At 38.8% G+C, this 24,911-nt stretch overlaps 1 protein-coding gene across 6 annotated transcripts in view; it reads right to left on the reverse strand.

Annotated features, from left to right (window-relative positions):
* DOCK7 (dedicator of cytokinesis 7) overlaps positions 1-24,911 on the reverse strand; it is a 96,571-nt gene that overhangs the window by 59,557 nt on the left and 12,103 nt on the right. For all 6 annotated transcript variants that reach the window (XM_026040724.1, XM_026040723.1, XM_026040722.1 and 3 more), the window contains exons 3-14: positions 15,265-15,440; positions 15,003-15,071; positions 13,063-13,192; positions 12,744-12,956; positions 12,260-12,345; positions 10,196-10,262; positions 8,793-8,942; positions 7,243-7,323; positions 4,714-4,879; positions 3,899-4,041; positions 2,897-2,990; positions 1,208-1,370 (exon numbers count right to left, since the gene is read on the reverse strand). In XM_026040724.1, coding sequence (XP_025896509.1) covers positions 1,208-1,370; positions 2,897-2,990; positions 3,899-4,041; positions 4,714-4,879; positions 7,243-7,323; positions 8,793-8,942; positions 10,196-10,262; positions 12,260-12,345; positions 12,744-12,956; positions 13,063-13,192; positions 15,003-15,071; positions 15,265-15,440 — 1,538 coding nt within the window. The remainder of the gene's footprint in view (positions 1-1,207; positions 1,371-2,896; positions 2,991-3,898; positions 4,042-4,713; positions 4,880-7,242; positions 7,324-8,792; positions 8,943-10,195; positions 10,263-12,259; positions 12,346-12,743; positions 12,957-13,062; positions 13,193-15,002; positions 15,072-15,264; positions 15,441-24,911) is intronic.

Genomic DNA, 24,911 nt, shown 5'->3' on the forward strand with positions numbered 1-24,911 from the left:
GATCACACATTGTTGCTTACTGCTCTGGTCCATTTTAAGCCTTGATTATCTGCCTAACATCTATAATAAAAGAGTAATAAACACTCTCAAAAAAAGTAGGATATTGAAATTCAATAAACAGTCTTGTAARAATTGTTTTCTTAAAAATATGGTTTGTATTTACCTAAAGTAGCATATTTGTTAAGTCAGTGAAACTATTAAACTAGGTGACTGTTTCACTTAGATGTGTATTATCTCAAACGATATGGCGAAAAAGTTTTAAATAATGAAAAAAAGATCTACTCCCTCCCCAGTCCTAGTTAAAAAAAAAAAAGGTATTCTTTCCTAAGAAATTTAAAAATAATATTTGTAAATTCCAGATCTTCAAATGATTTTAGAATGCATTATAATGAAATTGCATTTAGATCAAAATATGAATGGGTTATGCATTTCCATTGCTTTTTACTTCCTGTTGAAATAAAGCTAAGTCAGTGAAATTGTCACAAAGTAGTGAAGCTARTAAGTGCAATCCCGTATGTTTGTGAACCCAGCTATGATCAACCATTTAAGTGAATACAGGCAAACCACACAGYTCCAACCAGGATGGGTAAAACTGATACACTGGAGGGCTAATCCAGAACAGCAGACTGSCTTTAACTTGTTATTTTTGTTTCTAGTCAAGAAAACCTTTCCCTAGAACCTCTGTATTTCACCTATAGTGTTCACAACATCCAAGACTTTCTAGGTCAAGTCTGGACCTCTGGCTTCAGAACTTACTCCCCCACCTACTTCAGCAAAATCATCCACTTTTGAACTGAAAACTGAACTCTTTGTTCCCCCAGCCCTCCACATCAACATAAGTCCAGATCCTTTTTTTTTTTTTTTTTTCCTCTCAAGACTTCATACAGCAAAAATGACTTCAGCACACAAAGAAAAAAAAAAGTCTAATAAAACTGGAAAGAATTCAACTGAATTTCACCTTGAAATTCAGGAAATGAAAAAACCTCCTTTACATGTTCCTGTTCAGAGACAAGTTTTATGCAGATATGTTCTTCCGCATTTTCACTATTTTGCTATTTCAGCCTAGACCATTTTTATGTCTCTGCACATTCAGTAGACAACGGATCTACTGATGCAGCAAGTTCCGCAACAAACTGCATGATAAGGTAAGAATCTCTGCCTGCCAAACTTGGGCACTAAAATTTGAAACATATCTCAAAACTCTAACCTGTATGTGGTATTTGGAATGTAGACATCCCTGGCAGGAAACTCCAGAATTTCTCTCGTAGGTCTCACTCTGCTGTCCGGGTACAGTTTGACTTGCAGCAGCTCTGGAGTTAGGCAGTAATGAGGATTCTCTGGAGCTGGAGAGATGTCTATCTTTAACTGAGCTGTAAGAAATAAATATTTTTATTACATTAAACAGAGAATAAATATAAATCAGTATGCATATTCATTCAGGTTGATACCTTATATATTCATTTCAAAAACAAATGATAAATTACACTTAACATAGATTTATTACGAACAAATACCAGTGAGTGAAATTGGTATCTAAGACAACTCACATAATCAATGAGAAACAACAGAAAAGATGAATCTAATCAGTCCCAGATGCTATTCTCATATGCAAGTTAGGGAAATACAGTCTAGATAATACTGCTACAAAGTGAATGCCTAACTAGCATCAAAAACATTACTCAAAATCTTATCAATAATCTTGTCTATCAAACTGGAAGGCTACATCAAGAGCTGCTGAGGGCTAACCTGCACCAAGATAACTGAAATATTTCGACTAGTAAGTCAGGTGACAATATCAACAACACATTTAGAGTCTGTGGATATCATGAGGTTGGAAGGACTGTAAAAATCTAGAGTATGGACAGGACAGTTGGAGAAAGGAGCTGAAATGACTACAATGAAATTCAAGAAAGACCAAGGACTTGGATTAAGAAGCCAAACATACAAATATCAAAAGACAGTAATTGCTATGGATTAGTTCTGTGAGAAAAGGCTGATGGACAACATTGATGACAAGCCAATGTTCAAAAAGACAGCTACAACTGCTCTAGGATATATTAATTCAGTGTCATGTTTAAGACCTTGGAAACAAATTTCTGTGCTGTGTTTGGCACTGAAGAGGTCTTAGGAGGAGAAGCATATCCAGATTAGAGAAACATGCTCGAAAAGAAACACATGGACAAGTTAGGAGAACTTCAGTAGAGAATAACAAACACACAAGCAATTTTAAAATCACAGTCTTTGAGGAAGGGCTGAAAAAAAAATGACGACTCTAAAAAGCAGATGTTATAAGGATCTCATAACAGCATTCAAATATTTGAAAGCTTGTGATAACTTCCCTATGGGCATGACATACCACAATCAGATTAATTTGCACTAAGATAATTCTGGAAAGTTTTCCTAATACTCAGTCTCATCACAAGGCCAATTGAGAGCTGGGAGAGATGATCTAAAGGAGCTGTAGATTTGCTGTCACTGGAGATTTTTAGGAACAGGTTATGTAAATATTGTCAGGAACAGCAAAGGTCAGGGACTGGAGATGCTTTAATGCCAGTGTTGCCAGTTTGTATTTTTCTTTTTCAAACACAGCTGCAGTCTGTTCCTACTGAACAAGTGGGAGCCCAGGAGAGACCTCTCCTCTCAGCTGGGAGGTGATGTTTTACTCACAGAACGGAGGTCTCCTAGACCTCGCTGGCCTTAGGGCTTTGAGGATGCTGTTGCCAGTTTGATAGAGGTTGCACATGTGGACGTGCCAGTTGGATTTTAGCAGAGACTACTCTCAACTGACTTCTTAGGGTTTTTTTCTCAGCTGTCCCTAAGAACTGGGTGGGAACTGAGGAGGACTAAACACACACACACTCTTAACACATGAGAACAAAAAGATCTCATTCAATACCTGTAATAGGCCTTAACCTCCGTAACACTGAGGATGGTCTTCTCATATCTGCAAGAAACTTGTACAAATCTTCATCACTCAGGCGATCACCCTCCTGTTGATTGTTGGGGAAAAATGATTAAGTACAGTGCCCTGCAGGATACTGAGACTATGAATAAACCATCTAATACTATATTCTCTGTTCTTTGATGTCAAAACGTACCATTCCAGAACAAGAAAGTGCTAACATTAACTTGCTAAAACGCACAGTTAACTTCTCCATCCTTTTTCCTTTCTTTTTTCCTTATAAATCATTATGACAGCAGTAGGACCTTTTGATTGAAAATCTTTTCTCCTTCCACCAATATTAGCTTTTTCAAAACTGAGAATAGTTGTTAGATTTTCCTCAAATGACCAATTTTGCGTGTTACAGGTTGGAGGGGGGAAAGGGGGGAAAGTCACTTAGATGTGGGGATCCCTCCTTCCTTCTACCCTGTCTTTTCTTTGGTAAGGCTCTAAAGGAGTTTTTTAGCAGTAGTGCTTAAAAAAAAAAAAAAAAACGGGTTAAGAACTGGAAGGAGTTTATGTTGCCAGTTTTACTTGTGCCATTTTAACAGCTCAGAGCACCCTTAATTTTAATCTGAGCAATATCTGAGAAAAATATTACTCTGCCACTCTCTAACTTTCCAAAAGCGGCAGATATCCAGTAATAAAGATGAAAGGGAAAATATGGAAAAAAAAGTGGGAAAAAATGGATAGATGGATAGTATTCAGCTAGTTTTATTCAGTGAGAGAAATCACTAAAAGCAGCTTATTCAGCATTCTATATATGAAGACAAATCTTTGTATTCCTAATAATCAAAAAGTATTCCCCAAAATAGGAACAATCTTGCAGTATGCTATTAAATCTTTGTTATATACAGAAGTGACATTCAACCAACAGTTCTTCCTTAACCAGATGTGGCATTAAATACACTTGGGTAAACATCAACGAACTGAAATCATTTTGCAAGCATACAGTACCTGTTTAAAGAAGTTTGTCACTGTGAGAGTAGCCGGTCTAAAACTGGTTAAATTACAAGCTTCATCCCCACTAGTGGTTCTTTCTAATGAACGCCTCCCAACAATACTGGAATTCCTCCTCTCCGACCAAGATCCTTTACGTTCTTAGAAATAAATAAAGGAGGGGAAAAGGGAGTGAAAAATAAAGGAAGAAAAACTATCGTCCAAAAGCATACATTTGCTACAGGCAGGATTTTTTTTTTTTTAATACAGGAAGATAACTGCTACATTTAGAAATTAYGCAATAAGCGTGATAGAAGAGGTGGTTATGCTAAGACAATCACACTCCTGAGGCATCAAGAASCTATGAAGCACAGCTGACTACTACTGCTCCTCTCCCAGCAACCTCACCCCAGTGCCTTACTGCTATTATAAAAGTCTTTATTGTGTGGAGATTTATGTATTTCTCTTGCTCTGAAAGATGATGAAGTTGGCAGTTTGGGGGATGCTGAAGAGCAGTTTCAGATGAGCTGTGTGGTTCTCAAAGATTAATCCACTCCTTTGGAAAAATGCTCATCAGCCTGTAACACACTCGCAGTCTTAGCGGTCTGGTTTTAAATAATATAACAGATGGTTTGCTTGTAAAATCCTTGAAAGATAAACCCATTTATTATCGTGCATTTTTCTGCCTTTTTTTCAACCGTGACCCAAGACTATCAGAAGGCCTAAGCTAGGGGAAAAAAGCATGAAAGGAGTAATGGCAAATAAAGGGCATGGAAGTGCCTACAGACTTCAGCAGACCCTCCACTCCCTTATGCAGATGTCAGATACGGTACCTCCTGTGCCAACTTCCACTTCCGTGGAATCTCTTTCCAGACTTCCAGCGCTGCTCACAATGTTCATTAAATGAATGGCTGTCCAGGCAAAAGGCATCCGATACTTGCCTAGTCTTTGACAAAATTGCTCTGCCTGGCATTTCAGTTTTTCCAACTTTTCCTTATTCTGTAGGCAAATGATGAAACAGAACAGATGAAACAAAGCTTTTATTTCTATTCCTCTTATTTTTATCAAAATCATTTGGATACTTCTCATGCACTAACAGAAGCATCTTTTTTAGCTTACAGTCTTGTACCTATGACATTGCACTTCAAAAGCACCTTCAGAAGAGGATTCCCACGTGTTACACAAACAGACTTCGGCTTCACAGCTGCCATCAGGCTGATAAGTACCAGATGCAGAATAACCTGAGAGCCAAAGCAGCTGACTCCATGCTCTTAAACTTCCTGGAATAGCCTGCTTAATCCCAGTGAGTTCATCTGACCCACTGCCCTTTAATGAGAAACTGAATTATAGTTCRTGAAGTCTGAAATGGCTTATTGTGATTTCAGAACATCACAGCAGCTGCTGCATGGAGCTGTGCAGGAAGGAAGAAACCTTCCACAGAAAACTTATTTCACCGTTTAAAAAAAAAAAAAAAAGGGAAAAAAAAAAGGGGAAAAGGAAGGGATTTACACATGATTCAGTGTTTTAAATAGCAAGGTTTTGTTTCAGAAAGGTTTGTGTGTTCAAACCAGACCTTTATATGTCTGCACATAGGGACTTAAATAGCAACAGAGAGCGCTCAGTTGCTCATGTGCCTCTAGGTCAGGATCTGCTTACATAAACGCTGGGAAGGAAACTGCATAACCACCTTKCCACCTACATTCCCAAGCATCCTGCAAAGCCAATTCCAAAATTTCATCTAGGCACACTGTCACCTCACTCATCACAGGAAATGCAATTCTTCTGCTATCTAAATGCCTCCAGTGAAAGATGTCCATTTTTCAAACTATGACACAGTATACTGTGATGCAATGATACAGAGATAGATAAAGAATATTAACTTGTAGAGATAAAGCTACATGAGAACTTCAGGGAGGCAAAARTTGGTTAGAGTTTAATTGGAACTGGAATCCCAGCCCATTGGAAAAAGGAAAATGGCATGTCTGTTTTATCAGGAAAAAAAGGTGGGTATCTGCTTTGTACTGTATCCAGAGCTCAATACTACCTTTTAATTTTCACTTGGCTCATCCCAGTTGTTCAAGAAATGATTTCCAAAGCTCATACAGTTTTGCATTCTACATACCCAAAATTTCCTTTCTAAGCTATCTCATACATATCTGTAAAATAACTTATTGAGCTCAGAGATTTCTCCTTCAGTGTTACTTATTATAACAATAAAATTGGATATTTAGCATTTTCCAATGCTGCTTTTGCTGAAAAAACACAGGAGTAGCCCGCAGAAGAAAGCATCAAAGAAAAGTCAAAGGGTAAGTGCCAGTGTGCACTGTAAGCACAAGCAAAAYTCCCACTTGCTCCTCCAGCTACGCAAACCTGTGATTCCCTCACAGATCCTTGCTACACTTCAACCACCAACCAGCCCCAAACTACAAAGAGTGCAAGGAAAAGGACAGCATTTGTCTGTGCAGCAAAACCTCTGCTTTTAATGCTCAACAAGGGCTTCCACACCAAGGAGACTGGCTGTATTTGAACAAGTGAGGGAAAGAAAGATTGGATCCAAGTGGGCAAAGCCTATGGCAGGCACTGGAGCTCTTTAAAGCTTCACATCCAAATTACTGTAAGTATATGGTTAATTAAAAACAAACCACTAGCACATAAAATTTTAAATCTATCCTTGATATACATAACAAGTGATAAAATCATCCTCTGTTCACTGTACTGCTTTGCAGTGTTACCAGGTGATATGATTAAGGAGAACCTTCTCCTACTCTTGAAAGGTCCTTCTTTATAAAATTAGGAAAAAGAAAAAACAGGAGAAAATAGTAGAAAAAGAGAGCTGAAAATGCACAGCACTTCAGAACCAGATCTGATGGGGAACTTCCTCTTAGGAAGCATTAGGAACAGCATTTCATCTGCTTTATAACTCTTCTAAATGTGGCAGAGACACTGTGAAAAAGTAAAGCTGCAGATGCAAGGGACAAGCTGAAATTTTATTGCAAATACACATCAAAGGTTGCTTCGACTTGACCCAGCTCTGAGTGCACAGCTGATCCTCTGSGACAAGGAATTCCAGATGGCTGAATTCGATCCTAACAACCCATCTCCCTTGGCAGACACAAAAACTGATGACCTTTAATTATTCCACCCTGATAAGGCAACAAGAAGCAAGGGTCTTTGACTTAGTCTTAGGCCTTTAGAATTTGACTAAGTTCTTAATTAAAAGTGGGCCATTTTAACAATGCAAGCATCAATGTTGGTAAAGCAGAAAGCAAAAGAAAACCACCTGAGTGTATATTCTTTGTCAATAACAAAAYGCCTTAAAGTAGTCATAGACAAATTTAATCTGAAAATCTGCATATTCTTACCTTTGCTGCATCCGATTCTTTAAAAATCATATAAGGTTCTGCACACTCCCCAATATCTCCCTGCTGTAACACTTTTTCCAGCTGAGAAAGGAAAATKAACCACGATGAAGAAATTGAGCAAAGATTGTTAAATTAAACAAACACTAGGCAGCAAATCTTCACTTCASCTAGAAGTAATCCCAATTGTAATTCACTTTGGTGTGCGTTGTGTTCTACAGCCACTTTYGGCACACATTTAAGGGCTTAAAGGCAGCTTATACTAATTGTCTTCAGCATCACCATTTTCAGAATTCTGTTTCGATTACAGCTCAGTGCTAACTACTGTGTGAACCCACTCAGCCAGCTTTAGCAGGCAAGTGCTGTCTTAAAACAGTGTATTTCAAATCAAATAATGGAAAATAATTTAAAAAATAATAGCTGAACAGTAGATGTTTGCTTCTGAAGTGCAAGTCAAGAAATCGCTGTGCACCCAGCTGTTGATACTAATAACCTATTACATTCATGTATCCCTATGTACATACATGCATACATGAAGACTGTATTCTTTGATTTAAATTATTCATTTGGTTCAGTTAAATAACTGAAGAAGTAACTGTTGATATTAAACAAGCAAGAAACCTCACTTAGAAAACTAAATTAACAAAAAATAACAGCATTTGACAGTATTAAAATCCTGCCTATATGCAGGTAAGAGTTAAGCTGGTCAATTCATCAACTGCAAATACTGCCAATAAATCAGTTAATTTTCAGACTGAAATTCATCCTGAAAGCTATCACTTCATTTACTGGCTCAATTTAAAAGCACTTTTRTATAACAAAAATCTTAATTCCAATTTGACAAATGCAAAAGGGAAATTACTAAATACTATGTATCCAGTAAACAACAAKTATGTCCTGTTGCATTTGCTAACATGAAATTTAAAAAATTAAGAACTCATGCTTAAAATGTATATGCAGAACCTAGGATATGTAGGCATAGTAAAATCTGCTTTTTAGAAAAAAATTAATTTCATTAAAAATCTGCCTCTCAACAAATATTTAGGCATCTAAATACACAGGTGGACGTCTGCAGTCTCTTTTACTGGAGCTATGGATCTCACCCACTTAGCATTTTTAATTCTTAAAGGCATTTTAAAATCTGGCTGAAGTTTGTAAAAGATTTTTAAAATGAGCTTCAGAATACATATTTTTAAACTATTCACTTACTCACCGTTTTAAGGAGTCATCACATAGTATATCTTAAAACCAAATACAAGATCAAGGTGAGACCCTAGAAAGTTGCTCTGCATCAAGCAAACCTTTGTGCTCTTTCAGTACAATAAAACAAAGTATACTTCCACTATACTGTTGGTTAAAAAGGAATTTAATGTACCAAGTTCAGAATATTTTACATGAAACAAATACTGTGTTTCTGATGTTTGCAATTTTGAAAGCAGAATTCAGCCCTTCAAGCTAAAATAATAGTTCAATAAGACACCTACTCTTGGATTTTATTTTTATTTTAAATAAACAAAAGACAGTAATAATTCAAATTTCTTCAGCATTCTTACCTTTATTACCAGAAACACATCTTGAGAGGGATAAGTGATGGAAAATATGGCAGATCTGGCCAGTGTGGATATAGCAGCAGGAGGTACATGTGGACGAAGCATTCCTTTCATTTGTTCGGAGTTTAAATCAAAGTAGAAATTTTCTGAAATCTGAGGGGGAAAAAAATGGGTATCTTCAAGCATTAGCTATATTTTTCTATTTTTGGTAAACCTTTCACAAACATAACAGACTATTTCAAAACACAAGCAAAAATTCAGCAACAATGTCTCCTTTCAAATCTATCTACAAACCAAAAAGTGGTGGGGATTTTCATTTAAAAAGCCAGTGGAGAAGCAAAAGAAAAGAAAAAAAGGAAACGGGGCTAAACAATACCCACTTACAAAGTTTYCTCCACCTTCCTGTAGTTTCAGTCACAGAACCAGGGATTATAATTGCTATCTGAATTGAAAACATCAAAATACMCAAACAGGAAATCACCTTTAAGATTTGCAGAAAAGCGTTAAAAAAAAAYCCCACAGGAGAAAGGGTGAACTTTCTAGGTTAAAACAGCAAATCGTCTACTCTACGAAGATTTCAAAGCCTAAATGAATGTGGGCTGGTTATCAACACCAGAGGTCACTAAAGAACTGACTACACAAGAGGAAAAAAAAATGGAATAATGAGATGATAAAATTGGCTTATGAAATGTGATTTAAATATTAAACAAAGTTCACATAATATTCTACATACTTTCATCTACATAAGTTAAAACTCAATGCATTAGATTCAAGTCTTAAAGAGATAAATGTCAAAAAGCATATTTTTAACATTTTTCTCTCTACTGCTGCTAGTATCTTGAATTAGGAAAACTAAAAGACTCTTCAAATATTAAATATAGAACATAAATAGAGGAATCAACRTATTTTGCTTTTCTTTTAACTTGGATCCTGGCAAGACCACTTAGGTTTGCTTTGGTTTTAAGCCAGGATGAATTTCTTGTGCACTAAGAGAAACATACTTAAGACACATATCATGCTAGGCCAATGCTGAATCACAAAAGAAGTAAAAAAGACCTAACAATCTGAATTAAAATATTCAGTTAAGTTTTCTGTGAGGGAGAGGCTCTTGARGCTAAGAATGGACAATAAAAATAGGCTGATTTCAGGTGTTCACATAATAAATAGTTTTAGAAGGTATGTTATTCAGGTGCTCCTGAGCAGGAGAACCTCCAGGAATGTTTAGGAAACATAAGTGACTGTCGTGTGGCCTCCAGTCAGTGGAGCCATGAAATATTTTCTCATTCTTCCAACCACACTGAACTCAAACAGCACAGTTTTCAGAATTAAYCCTTTACCCACCTTTATTTTTTAACATAGGTTTCTAATACTTGTGTAGAAATGTCACCACACCAAAAATCACTTACCTTTTTCTTTTCTTTAACATCATATAAAGCCAAACTTGCGAAAATGGGCTCGATTTCTATTTCAAATCTTGAAAGGAAAAAAAATAAATCAGCACATCAGCAGACCAAAAAAAAAAAAATCCTCCCTAGGCTAGGGATCCCTGACCACAGCTAAGCTGAGATATCATGATTAGTTGAGCCAAGCTAAGAATTTACTCCTACTGAAAAGGGAGATTAAAGGAAAGCGAATTATTAATTGGGACAGTTGGACCATGTAGATCCTCCGAGAGGAAACAACTAAAACAACTATCTACACTGAGATGTCCTGTAAATCAAACCTGTGGATATGGCTAAGCATTGCCAGTCATAATGTTCCTTCCTCAGTATATCAAAAAGTGTCTCAGAAAGGTATCACTTTTTCAGAGTAACTCCTWTCAAGAAAGTTTTTCACATAACCCAAGACATCACACAGTTCAATGGGGAAAATATTTACCCSAGAGAGTCTTGGAAACCAGGCCTTTTAGTCAGTGTGACTGTATCTCTGGCCCAGCAGCACTGAAGTATTTATGCTACAATCACAAAAGAAAATGCTAACTTAGCTAAGAGAGTTAAGTTTACAGTTAATTGTGTTTTTACCTTCAAACTCTCTCCCTAAATCAGACTGAGCACAGACTCCTCCCATTTGAGGAGACTCCACAGGAAACCTAAGTCTTACTCATGGTGAGATCTCCCACTACACAGACACAGAAATCTTGCGCTCAAACTTGTACGTTTGAGCTTTTAAGTTTGAGCTTTTCAGTCTAGAACTATTTCTCCAATAAATATATAGATATATAAAAATTGGTATTTTTTCTAGGATTTGTAACACAGATGAAAATAATCTGACAAAGACCCCGTCTGGGTCATCYGAACCCAACAGTCACCTTCCTAATTTACTCATATTTCTCCTCAATCTGAAAAGAAAGGGGAAGAGACTACATGCTTCTGTTTGTGCTGTTCATGTAGTCCCATCTTGCATGCTATTAAAATTACTGAGAATTTCAGAGATTATAATGGTACACATACAAACATGTATTTGGACTCATCTGCCATAAATATATGGTTAGCAAGTGATGCTCAAATAACAGAAATCATTATTTTCTAGCATTTMATTTATTTATGCTAAAGAAACCATTCTTTGGAGAGGAAGTTCCACTGTCCACTGCGTATTATGTTGTTCCAGTTCATAAAAGACTGCAAAATCAGTTCATCTCTATGGCTATATTAGGTCCTGGAATACTCTACCAGCAGGAGATACGTCCCACACATATATCTCAGTTATRAGCTGCAATGTAGTCTAACTGGAGCTCTCTAATAAGAAGGGTTGACCTAACTGAGGACACAGAAGATGAATACAGCAGTGTGGAAAATCAGTTTTGTACTTTATTTCTCCAAGGGAATAACAGTAAAATTTTACCTTGTGTTATTAGAGAAGAGTTATAGGCAATGAACCAGCTGCAGGTAACCCTACATTCAGGAGCTCCACTTCATTAAACTTGTTTAACAGGTTTCCATTCCTTCACTTAATGCTTGCTAAGTATATAAAGTCTTCACTCTTAAAGGGACACAGCCAAGGTTGCTGAGCCTAAACTTTGGCAAACCTTCAGCTGTCTTGGTTGTAAAATACTGTCTTATGTTAGTCTTATGTTTAAAGGCTTAAAAATTTTGTTCTCCTCCTCCCACCTTCTTCACCTTAAACCTCCCTGCTCAAGAGCCAAACCAACTGCAGCACCCTGCACTAACACAAGTAGCCTGAATACCAATATGGGAGAGATATTGGCAGATAAAGCAACGGAAGATGAATACTTTCTATAGAACATCAGTATAAAGAAAGTCTCAAAGAGAAAACTGTTTGATGCAAGTTKCACAGTACTCTATAATTTATCCTTTACAGAACTACCCTCTAAACCTCTGACCAAAGTTGCATCCTTTTAAAAGAAAGGGCAGTAAACAAGACAGTGCAGTTATTTCAGATGCATGTGGATATAACATCAGATGTAAACTCTCTTTTTCTKTAATGCTATTTTCTGTTAGAGTGATACTTACTTAAGAGACAAACATTTCACCAGGAGTCTCTGACCAAAATGTTCTTTGGGTACTTCAGGGACACTAAGTCGTTCTATAGGCTCCTCCTGAAATTCATCACACAACATTAAAGACATGATATTTCCACAAACTACTAACACCATTAGGAAACAAATACATCTTTTTTTTTCTACAAAGACATTAGCACCAATTTAGTCCAAGACTTAGCAATGTGCTGAATTCATCAGTAAGTATAAATGTGCTAAATTAAATCTACATTACAGAGGACTGGATAACTGTAAAGGAAAACAAGCCTTCAGAAAATAGTATCTATGACAAGAGGACATGCCRAACAGCCTGCAACTCTGGCAAATCTGCTAAGGTTCTCAAGGAAATTAAACACAGGAGATTTTAACTCCTTTAAGTACACGACAGATTGTCAATTTTCACATTCCCTTTATCCTCCACATTTTTTAATCCCATCTGCACACATACACAAAAATACCTCATCTGGTGCTGGGTGTAGTGCAAAAAGCTCCTTATGCCTACTGGACTTCCTCTGGTCTTCATTGTGGTGGTCAATCTCTTCATTTGGGGTTCGGTCTAGCAGGTTTGGAAGAAGGGCATCTGGAAGGGAGTTCTTCAGATCAAAAATACTGCATGCCCAGCTGCCCCGGGGAGTATCGTCAATTGACATTGAACGCCGTTTAAGGTCATCCTGAGATTCAACAAATTAAGAGCAACTTACAATGGGAAAGAGACTGCACTTTTTAAATGTGGCTATACATTAGGCTTTACGYAGAAAGATTTTAGAGGCACATTACTTGTTCATCCTGGTAACTGTTGCCATCTGGAACTTCGTCAGACTCAAAAACCTGCTTGGGGAGCCCCTTTTGCCTCTCCTTCTGTTTGTCTAAGGTGTTGGGATTAAATCCTGTTCCCAGTTTGTGATATCTGAAAAAAGATATATATATTTTAAGTGCATATTAGCATCCTTTTTGACCCTCACTCCCCAGAAGCAGAAATACAGAACAAAGCAAGGATTATCAGGGTGGCCCATCTTAAAGCAATGACTGATCTCTGCAAAGTGTTACTTGCCATAGTACCTGGGTCACAGTCCAACAATCAGAATCCCAGACCTGCAGGGGAACTCTGTTCATTATAAAGTAATGCTAAGTGATGTCAAAAGAAGCATCATCACAGCCCAACCAAGGCAGYTATGAAATGTGGCAACTGTGATGCCAAGTGTATAACAGGCCAATAACATCTGAAAAAAGGCCAGGGAGTTTCACTGCAGTAAGAATTAAGTAGGGACAGAAAACACAAATATCTTAAAACCACAGGGCCAACTTCAGGTCTGACAGCATAAAGTGTTCAATGGTTCATGGTTCATAAACCATCAGCAAAATCTGCCACCATCCCTTCTTGAGTAYCAGATCACTGACAGGCTAGAGAACAAAAAACCATTCAGTCCTTCCCAAGCAGGATTTGGGGTTCTTCCTCCACCGCAGCAATAACTTTTCTGTCCCTACCCAGTTCAGTGGCAGGACTGCATCCCAATCAAAGCTGCAGGGACTGTTACTGCAGGCGCCTCTCCCACGCTGAAAGGAGAAGTCAGATGCTACCTGARTGCTTGGGACACCCTCCAACTGCTCAGACAACTTTACCCGCAAGCCTCTGCTGACCTARCCCACCCTACAGCTCGCTGGCACAGGACAGAACCCCTTGCTGCCTCCAGCCAACCCTCCTTACTGCAAGAATCACAGCCAGATATTCACGATACCAGGAAACAATGGAAGTCACTGAGAAACTTAAGAACTGTGCTGGCTAAGTGGGTCACACTGTCCAAGGCTACTGTGTAGTCTAAACTCCAACCTTCGTAGACAGAGTTAATAAAGCATCCTGCTTGCTTGCTCTCATTTCTTTTTGGTATGAGATTACAAACCACATTTTTATGAGGTCATCTTAGCACTGCAAAGCGTATCTTCAGCATCCCATGGAGTGGTGGTCGGGACAACATTAAATCAGTGAATTGTAGCAACCACCACAAGGGCAGAGCTATAGCTCTACTGAAGTCCCTTTTAGGTGATGCACATCACATGGATCACTTACTGCTTGACAGCAGCTCCTGAAGTCATCAGACTTTCAATCATCTGAGCGAGTGTACATTCRCAGCAAAGCTACTCGGAAACTTGCCCACTAATTTGCATAAATTAATCAAAGCCCACATGTTCTCTAAACAGATGACTCATTAGGTAAAAGTTGTGATAGTTTAACAATCATTTCTGAAGTGATGCACTACCTCAAAACCACTTTTAGAACAAATGAACTCTACTAAGGACACTCTAAATATCATACGCTTGCACCTGTAAGTGAACATTTCACCTTTACAAAATTACTGGAACTGGTTTCTCAGAAGAACTAAAAATGTAGGGAAGAAAGAAAGAAAGAAAAATTCTAGGATTAATTCTACTTATTCACATTCTCTCATTTCCTAACCATTCTAGAAGAGTTACCGCTGATTAAAATGGACTCAGTTTTCAAAAATGCCCCAAGGGAGTCTGCCATCTGTGAGACCTAATTTTTRAAAGAAAAAGCATCCCTTCAGCTAAACAGAAGGAATCATTTCAGCTGAGCAACTGAAAACTAAAGCACCTGAAGTCAGTAGCTAGGACAATCATTTTTTAGCTCTCTCTCACCAGCTAGTCATTCTGCAACATCTTAAATCTGAAGTCAAGGTGACAAATACCACAGAGCAACTCACTTTCTGTTCACAATCGCCCAGTCTTCTGTGTAACTTCTTACACAATCCCTCACATGAGGGTCCATCTCACTGTCAAAAGAACAAAAACAAACATCTTCAAAACCACAGGTAATATCTTAAACACACAAATGTTTAATGTAAGGCTGCATTTACTCTTGCAATTATTCACTGGAAAAGATTGTAGGCTTCAGCCCAGTAGACATTCAAGTGCAGAACCATTTGCTCCCGTCTTTGAAGAAGATGCCTCCCTGTGGCCTCCTACCTCTCCTCAGGCACAGCCGACACAAGGGTCCGGCATTCCCGCGGGGTGTACACGACCTCGATGTCATCRGGAGGAAATTCCAGCAAGTCTCTCAAGGGGCCCGATTCCACCGCAATTGGGTGGGTTATAAGGTACTCTTCCAAATCAACCGGTTCCACTGCTTCTGTGAGTGGCACCTAGGAAAAGACAAGCAACGGAAAGGTCTTTAAATTAAAAGAAAATTATCAAAGCAGAATGACACACGCACAGGATTTTTTTTGTTTCCGTATTTTTAAACGGTTCTTCTGTCTTTTTGAGAAAACTTTATCTAACATCCGACTATAATCCTGGTAGTGATGGCCTTAAATGACACACAAACATGCAGCTATTTTTAAATGTCTTATCTTAAACCTGTTATCTCTGGGTCCACTGTCAATTACCTGTCCAATTATGTCCACTGTCATTACCTGAAAAAACTAATATATTTCCAACTGTTTTCAAGATGTACATTAGCTTCCTCCAAAAACAAGCATTAAACCATTTCATACATGTCTACATCTCTCCTGATTTATTCTTATCATGCTGCTGCACTGATCACAAAGGGAACCTTCATCTTCATCAGGATGCAAACCACTCATCCTTTGGCACAGCCCACAGACAGGATTCCAAAGCAGGACCAAGAACTCACAAAGCAACAGAGCTCCATGAAGACTAATATTATTTTGAATTAAATAACTTCTCTAGGAACACAAACACAATGTTTGTCCCTCACCAGGACAAGTTTAACCACCTCTCCTCCCTGGTATTAGTACCATAATGACTTGGACCACACCAGGAAGAGACACCAATTTAAGTACAGGGGATGCTTAACACCGTATTTACTGGGCACAGCTTGCAGGCAGCACAAGGGATGGCTGGACCACCATAAGTGACAGGAAGCACTAGATTTCACTCTAAGTGTTGACCATACTGCAAATAACTGAGCTATTTTTAGATATATGACAAAAAAAGAAGAAACKGCATACACCAAATACATATTCAAATTGCATAATCATGTGCTTCATATGCATATACATGGTATATTTATACATCTCTGCTGRTAATTACATTTCAGGGCTACATGTAAGCACATATACATACCAAGAAAATAAAACATTAAAAACTAATTTTGAGCAACAAATTTCTGCAGTAACCAACAGATTTACTAGCATTCCCTGCCACATGCCAGCATGACCAAATAGTTTAGCATTAGTCACAGAAGAACATCAGAATTTAGTGGCTTTTCTCTACTTCCTCCTTCCTATCATCCAGACAATTTCTACGGTATAGGGAACTATACCATGCTTTGTCTTCTGTTGGAGATGACTTAGCACCTACTGTTCAAGTTTAAAATGTGCTACTGAAAAAAAAAAAAAAAAAAGAGCTATTCCAATCTAGCAGTTCTTGTTTTTAAACTTCTCTTGCCAGAAGTTCAAAAATGAACTTTCTTTATTCAGAGAAGACTTGCCAAACACAGACCGAGTTTTGAAAGAGCCTTTCATACCACAGCCAGCTTCAGTGAATACTGTAGTTTTCTTAAGGCGCAGAAAGCGAAGCCTTTGGCAGAAAAATGGGATCACGCCCATAAAATCAGCTGAGATAGACCACGTGACTTTGCGGCAGATAAGAATCTCAATGACAAAAATAGGAAGTTTAGAAATTTATTGTGATGTTCTGCAATGTAAAAGAAACCGAATAAGCTCTATGCAGAAAAATTCCTTGTGACCATCACCTATTTAACTCTGATCCCATGATCAGTTAACCATGACCCTTACATGATTTTGCTTGAGCAAAACTCCTGTTAAGTCAAACATTTAATTAAGTCTAATTCTTATGTGGGAAAGAGTAATGCATCCCTCTCAATACCTGTTTCTTATATACAGTCAGACCAGCTCAACATGGCCCTACATAAATGACAAAACTTACATCASTAGACAGTTTATTATTGAGAAATTGCTAAAAGTGCATGTTTTGAAAAGAACAAAGACGGGAAGAGCTGCTAGATAACACTGCTGTGACTCTGCATGCATATAATCCTTTTCTCCATTACATCTCAAATCATTTTGTAACAGAAGCAAAATTTTAGAAAGGGAGACTTGTAAACCAAAATAAAACGGGTTGTTTTTATTTTTCCTGCTAACCTCTSTTACAGATTGGCATTTTCAAACACAACACACCTTTTTGTTGCATTTGCCCAACAAAACTGGCCTGACCATGCAAGTATTACATTTCCATCAGCACATACTCATTTATTGAGAGGTTTCCCCAGGCTAATAAAGAGCTTTTTYCTCATTTCTTTCCATCTTTCTAATCCCTTCACCCTGATAAACAGAATAAAATTATAACAGAAACAAATATATCTCTAAGCATTAATAGGGAGTTCACAGGGACACAACAACCAAGAACATTAATTCGAACAAACACTCCACATAAGCCATGCAGAGGGACTGAATATATGTGAAAAACAAAAGAATAAGGTCCCAAGTGTACCACGTTTCCTGATTTTTATCATTTTATATCTCAAATTTCACTTGTTCAACAGCAAAACTTAATAGAGCTGTCAAAAGAAAATCCAGCTACGCCAGTGAGAGGCAGGCAGTGCTTTTGGGGCTACCTGGCCCCCAACCTGTATTCCGAGAAGTCCCAAGCCCTTCCTACATCCCAGGATTAGGTCCAAGGTTGCATTTCAGTTTTCCAGTTTGTCTCTTCAGATAACTATTGTACCATGAAGATGTAAACAAACATAAAAGTCAAACCCAGAAGCCTGTATTAGACTCGCCATCTGTGCAGCCAAAAATACTGTCTAGCACCTGGGCAAACAGGCCAAACATAAACTCTTGATGATGAAGAGGAACTACTTCAYGTCAGACTATTGGCAGATAAAAGGCAAGCACATTATTTTAAGCTTTAGATATTTGTGGTGGAAAAAGAGATGAAGAGAGGGAGGAAAAAAGGATGAACAAATGTGTCAAAAAGGAAAATGAACCCAAATGCTGCTCCAGGGTTTGAACTGAACCAACAGGATTCCTCATGGTGTTCCTTGCTGATAGTTTAATTTTCTGTCCCGTTCTGCACGCTGAAGTTCTAGGTCAGATCCAGAGCAAAACTTCTATACAAGGAGCTCTTCTCCTGGTATCCACAACCTGAGCAAGGCATCAGTCATTGGCAGTTTTCATAAAAACCACACACTTGAGGAGTCCAACTAGTTCAGATAAAGAGCAAGTTATCCAATCTAATCACCCAAGCCTCATAGCTGACTGGGAAGAAGAACCTGTTTTATCCTCTCAGGAGTCTCCAGACCTGGTTTATTTTTCCTGATGCCATCTGAGAGCGATGATGCTGCTGACTCCCACTGCCTATCAGAATTGTGGCACATTCCTGGTATATCAAACCTCCACCCTTATCCTTGTGCCTTATTCTGCCTCATGACTAAAATCAAATAGATTGCAAAGATAGTGCAAATGAAAGCCCCACTTGTAGCTGCACACTGAAAGGCTTTGAAATCCGCTCCAGAATTGCAAGGAGCAAASGGAGAACTACAAAACTGCCCTCCTCCACGCTACCAGCCCAGCACCTTGCCAGCCCATGGGACCTTCCWATTGCTTCCAGGAGATGCCTCCTCAATTCAAGCTGGTGGTTCCCAGGAAGGAACAGGAGACATGTCCTCCACAAAAGCACAACTAGTTTTTCTTTCTCAAACTTCCAAATTTAAAAGAATGATTTTAAGAAAGCATTTGCCAACTTGTAATCCACCTGCCACTGGCTGATAAAACCCCATGGAGGAACACTGGAGTGTTACAGTACCACGTTGTTGACTGTTTTCGTTTCTGTCAAGAGTTTATTAAGGCTCTCTGGAAACTGAAGCCGTACACAAGCCTTGATCTCCATCACAGCTAGGATTATGAAACAGTTTAAATTAATAGCAGATGTCAGCTAAAAATACAGAAAGGAAAGCTCTTGGAATCACTACTGCTAATCATCTTAAAATGAAAAAGTCCTGTAATTAAAATGACCTGTGATTTCTGGACAATCCTAACAGAGTCTTCATTCAGTTTTGTCCCTAGGGTCAGACACTGCCACCTCATTCCCAGCAACTACTATTCTAGGGCTACTAAAATTAATAGGGAGAAAGGGGCAGCTCGACATGAGCAAGACAGGCACAAACAGCTTCCCAACCAAGGTAAACATCAAATTCACTGTAGGGATAAACTACTAATAAAAGGACATCACACAGGGCGCTCTCTTCCATATGTACACAGCTAACCCAACCAAACACATTGCTTGCAAGTAACAATTCTGCATGTGCTTTTAATATGACCACAGATACCCACTTCGTCAGCTCAACCAAGACAGCAGCCTGTTTGATCTGACTTATGAAGTGCTTAACACACATATTCCACAGGTGAACCCATGTTGCTGCAGTTACACCTCCTTGCACTTACATTACAAAGCCCTATTTAAAGGTTTATAACTCTTGTGGAACAGGGACAGTCAAGCTTTCTTCTTTAAGACTGTGTTATTCTTCACTGTTATATCCCCTTAAAAGCTTGAAAATAAAATTTCGCTTCCTATCGACTTTCTCCTTTTCCAGATGGCAAACATTGTATTTTGCTGTAGTTTTAGTGCTCTGCTAGCCCAAATGTGCTTCCCTCCCATTTATTGCCTTCTTTGAACACCCGCATCCTGTTCAAAGTAACACGATGCAGGTAACCCTCAGCTACCAAAGAAGCATCTGCCCAAATGTGTCAACAGGATCCTGACCAGCAGGACCCCAGGCAGGATAACCCAAAGTCAGGACCCCATACGAGAGCAGCCAACTGAGAAACTGAGCCTACTACTTTTAGGCTACTATCAACAGACTCCAGGTCTCCAGTCCAAGGCCCTGTACAGGTGCCCAGTGAGGGACCACAGAAGGAACCAGGATGGAGAAAAGGGAGAGTTATCTTCATTTCACAGATATGGACTAAAATACAAGTGAGCAAAAATCCCACACATTCAGGCATGTCTCGCACAGGTCATTGCTGAGTGTCCTGAAGGCCAGAGACACCTGAGTTTTGCCTGCAGGCCTCTAACCTGCACCTTCCTGCACAAACAGCTGGGCAAAGGGGAGATTTCAGGATCCTGCTCCACGAGTTTGTTGCTTAACTCATGGGTGTTGTACGGAGCAGCACAAGTGGGTCTTGCTCTAAGTGGCACTCACTTCATGCTGGCACAAATACAGGGCAGCCAAAAACTAATTTTGTTTGTTGCTACATTAGTAGTAACCTTGATTTCTCTTCAGCTCACAGCAGAGGAGCCCCATCCCTTGAGCAGGAGGGCAATTGGGGCCAGGAATCAGTGGTTAAGGAGATGGAGACGACTACAGTGCCATCTACTATGGCAAAATGGCTTGATGGGCTTCATCTGGTAGGAAAGGGAGCCGAAACCACCTTTTTCACCACCTAATCCAAGCTCAACTTCCCATTTATCTAAAATGAGATGCACAGCAGACACCCAGTCTTTGCATTTGTTTGCAAAGATCATGGCACAATTTGCGACCCYGTAAAAATGGCAATGACAGACACTAGAGGGTTTTATCTCCTGTCTTCTGTGCGGGAGTAAAATTCCCCGGGARGATTTGATAAGGGACCTTGAAAAATCAGCCTTGCAGAGCTCCTCGTCACAGGGAGGATCCTGGCTACTACTCTTCCTTGGCAGCTAGTCACTTTTACAGCATCAGGATGACACTTCTTGCCAATTCTGAAAGTAGGACAAAGTTCCATCTTAGCTTCAGTATCTCCTTAAATATTAAACAACTTAAAATGTGTTAAAATGGTAACAGATTGTGCCAAAGCTTCCAATTCCAAAYTAAACCCAGCTTCCCGCCTACTGCCTCCCCAGGCAAAATCTTAGAAAGACAGAAGAATGAGATTACCATTTCAAAGCAGAGCCCCAGCCCTCTCTTCCTTATCACTAGCTCTCCAGGGCAAACAGTCACTTCCCGAGCTGCGCCTTCAGGAATGCACAGGGGCTGCTCTGCGTATGTCAAAATCCTGTCGCCCTTAAAGCCGTACAGGTTATTTGCAGGGAACTGTGACGTGAAGCACACATTTGACACATTTGATGCACAGTACAAATGACTTGGTATAAATGGCAAAACATGCAAAAAAAAAAATCCCCCCCAAAAAACACCCACAAAAAAAAGCCTGCAGCCAAGTTCAAGAAGGTATTGGTTAAAGAGATTAATTTGCTAAACAGAAACATTGAAATTACTTTTTTCTTTTTGTAAACTACAGGCTATATCCACTCTAAGAGCTTTTGAAAGATCAGCAATGCAGTATTATGCACTGATGATACTCAAATCAACCTATGTTTTACTTGCATAAATTACTTTTTTAAAAAATATAAACAGTTGCACAAAAATAGTCGTTGGGGGTTCAAATTCTGAGTCATAGATTCTTCTTCGGCCATTTACCGCATTTTAAGAAAAAACATAAGTGCACATGCCTGGCAAGCACAAAGAACTTCTGCATACAAGTTTTTGTTGTACTTGCAGGATATGGAAATATTCAAAGGAACTAAGGAGAATCCTAGATGAAATCTCTGGTTTTCATCAACCACGGACAGAAACRGTGCCAAACCAGCATGACACCTCCATGGCCATAAAACACAGTCACTGCCTCAACATCCATGCATACAGTCTCTAGAATGCAGCTTGCTTTGCTTTGGCTCTCAATACTTCTTTTGCAGGGTATCTTGACACATGTGAATAGAGACCAACTGATAAAATGCTTTCATTTCACATTGTAAACGTGCTACACCTGCTAAGTTATGATTCATTCAGTCCAAAAGACAAATTAKAATCTTCAAATAAAGGATAACTTTATTTTTTAATTTAGTGAGGATAAAGTCTGTACTCAAGTCACTGACCAGGGTAGATACAGTCTCTCTGAAAAACAACATAGAATCACAATGATTAGAATAGACCTTTATGGTSATCAAGTCTAAACCCATGACCACCATGCCTACCAAACCATGTCCTCAACTACACACACATTTTAATTGAGAATCATATGTTTGAAAAGGTGACCTTGGTACAAAAGAGTATACAGATATTTTCCTCTAACAAATTTACAGAGAATTGATGTTTGAGACACTCAATGTAAATCATGAATCAGGCTTCCTCTATGAGAAGAGGAAAAATAGTTATTAAACTCTTTCAAAAATGTCTGTAAACATTCTCTCAGATACAAATTACTTTAGAAATACTCTGGGACTTCTAGTTTTAAGACTTGAGAATATTTATGGGTTCTTTTCTTCTTGACTTCTTTTTTAGAGATGGTATCAATGATGTGTAGTATGTGTTAATTCTTAGGGGAATTTCAAGAGGAAAATTTATATCATATCCCAATGCTTAGAGAAAGCCTCTCATGAAAATTAAAAAAAAAAAAAAAAGTATACATAGCTAAAGATAGATCCTAGATGTAACAACTACTCACAAAACTAGTGAGATTTTTTAAATGTACAAACACTGCTAGGTTATCTGCTATCACAACTGGTTACTAATATTAAAAAAAGGGGTATAGAAATATTAATCAGAGATTAATTAGCTGGCAATATTAAAGCATTTTCTCAAACTCTGAAAGATACAAGTTATGCCTCCAAGGACTGATAAGAAGAAAGACAGTATATTCTTTGATGACTACRAATCATGTAATTTTATCAAGAGAGTATTTCAAGAACAGAAAGACTTTGATGTGGAAACACAAGTGCTGAGATTGATCCAAAAGAGAAGGCTACCCTCTGATAAACTGTGCAGAAACGGAAATAAAGAAAGCATCAAAGCTCTCAATTAGAGAACAGGGAGAAAAACAAAAACACGAACAGCTTGACCARAGACTGCAGAAAAGACACGGTGCTCCTGCTCTCTGCACGCTTGGAGCACGGAGACCAGTTGAGGTGACAGGGACCAAAGCCCTTCGGTGAAGGAGCAAATCGTGGGGTTAAAGGAGAAGGGCGAGCCCTGCTCACCAACACAAAGGTGCCTTCGTCCTGTGGCTCCTCCACCCACCACCAGCAGCCCCAGCTGCTTTCTGCCTCTCCGCATGCTCGGCAGAGCCAACTCGGTCACCAACCCGGCAGACAAACACGGAGCCAGTAGAGGGAGGTGAGAGCTGGACAGGACCACAACCAGAAGCAGGAAAGAAAAGGAAAAAGCATTTCCCACTTTGGGCACAAACAGCATGTCCAGGGATCCTTCCCCCTGCCTCAAAGTCCTGCCAGGCCCCTACAGTTCTCACMCGGCTCTGCCCTGGGGCAGCTCTACCTGCCTACCACCTATGTGTGTTCTTTACAAGCAGCAGCAGGGCAGCGGAGAAGGAAACCGTACCTTAGCACCACGAAGCAGCAGCTTTCCAGTGCGGAGCTGCTTCCGCACCGCTGCAACACCTCTGGGACAGCAGCAGCAGGGAGGAGGACTTGCCAAACACACCAACAAGTACCTCGATTTGAATGTTGTGATCTGAATCCAGTGTTAAGGTATTTTGCAGTTTAGGAGATTACCAATATTTTCATTAAAGGTCAGTTTGTTTGTGCATTTGATTCCTGAAAAAGGGATTTCTCATTATTTTAAGTGAACAGAAATTGTAGTATTTAATCACATTTTTTAGATTCTGAGCATTTATTAACAAGCCTGTCTTACATGCTTCTTTTATGTAACTGAATTGTAGTTTCAATATAATTGCAGAATATAGTTTTGGCATAGTATTTTTTTTAGTTAAGATTTCTAACTCTGCTAATGCATATACTGTCTAAATTATTGAGGATAAACCAGATCACCAGCCTTTTAATGGTTATCAAACACACCAACTCAATAGRTAAAATMTCCCTGACCTCTGCAACTGGACTCRCTACTGACTTTAGAATTAATATACAACAGTTTCAGTTTACTAAAGAAGGCATCTGCACAAAACAGAGTAAATTGTGAGTAATCTCCAACGGGAGGATGCAGGGAAGAGGATGTGGATGTCCCTCCCATCCTCCCATTTGACGAGCAGAGGCCATCCAATGTGCAAGGGCAAAACCTCCAGGAAACACAAATAATGGGAGGCACTTTTAAGCCTTGATCAGCTTTGGAAGAGCATTAAGACTTGGCTYGTTTTCCCTTAATTTTAGTAATTTTGGTGATAAAATTACTTGACTCTGAACACTTCATAACGCCCTTTTCTATACCACAGAGTGTACTGTCATATTTTCCCTAACAATGTTTTCCATTCATTTGCAGAAATTATTTTTTTTCTTGTTATAAATGACAGTAAATTATGAAAACATACAAAGGAACTTACAGTCTCTTACATAATAATTGTATATTATATTTGATTACACAGAATTGAAACCTGACACTAAGTCTAAGACAAAACTTATATTTGCCTTAATAATGTTCATAAACCAGCAGCACCTTATGAAGATTCCAGCACCTTCCTTTTATATGGAGAAAATGGAACATAGAGAGGAGGAATGATCAGATCACACCATGTCCAGGAATCTGCACCACTTTATTCCCAGGTTAATTAATATCTCTTATAAGACTGTATCTTCCCATATTAATGCTCACCATGCAGTGACATACACTAACAGATAGGAACTATGAC

Source organism: Nothoprocta perdicaria, unplaced genomic scaffold, assembly GCF_003342845.1.
Source record: "Nothoprocta perdicaria isolate Ctin4 unplaced genomic scaffold, notPer1 scaffold_262, whole genome shotgun sequence".
Lineage (NCBI taxonomy): Eukaryota > Metazoa > Chordata > Aves > Tinamiformes > Tinamidae > Nothoprocta > Nothoprocta perdicaria.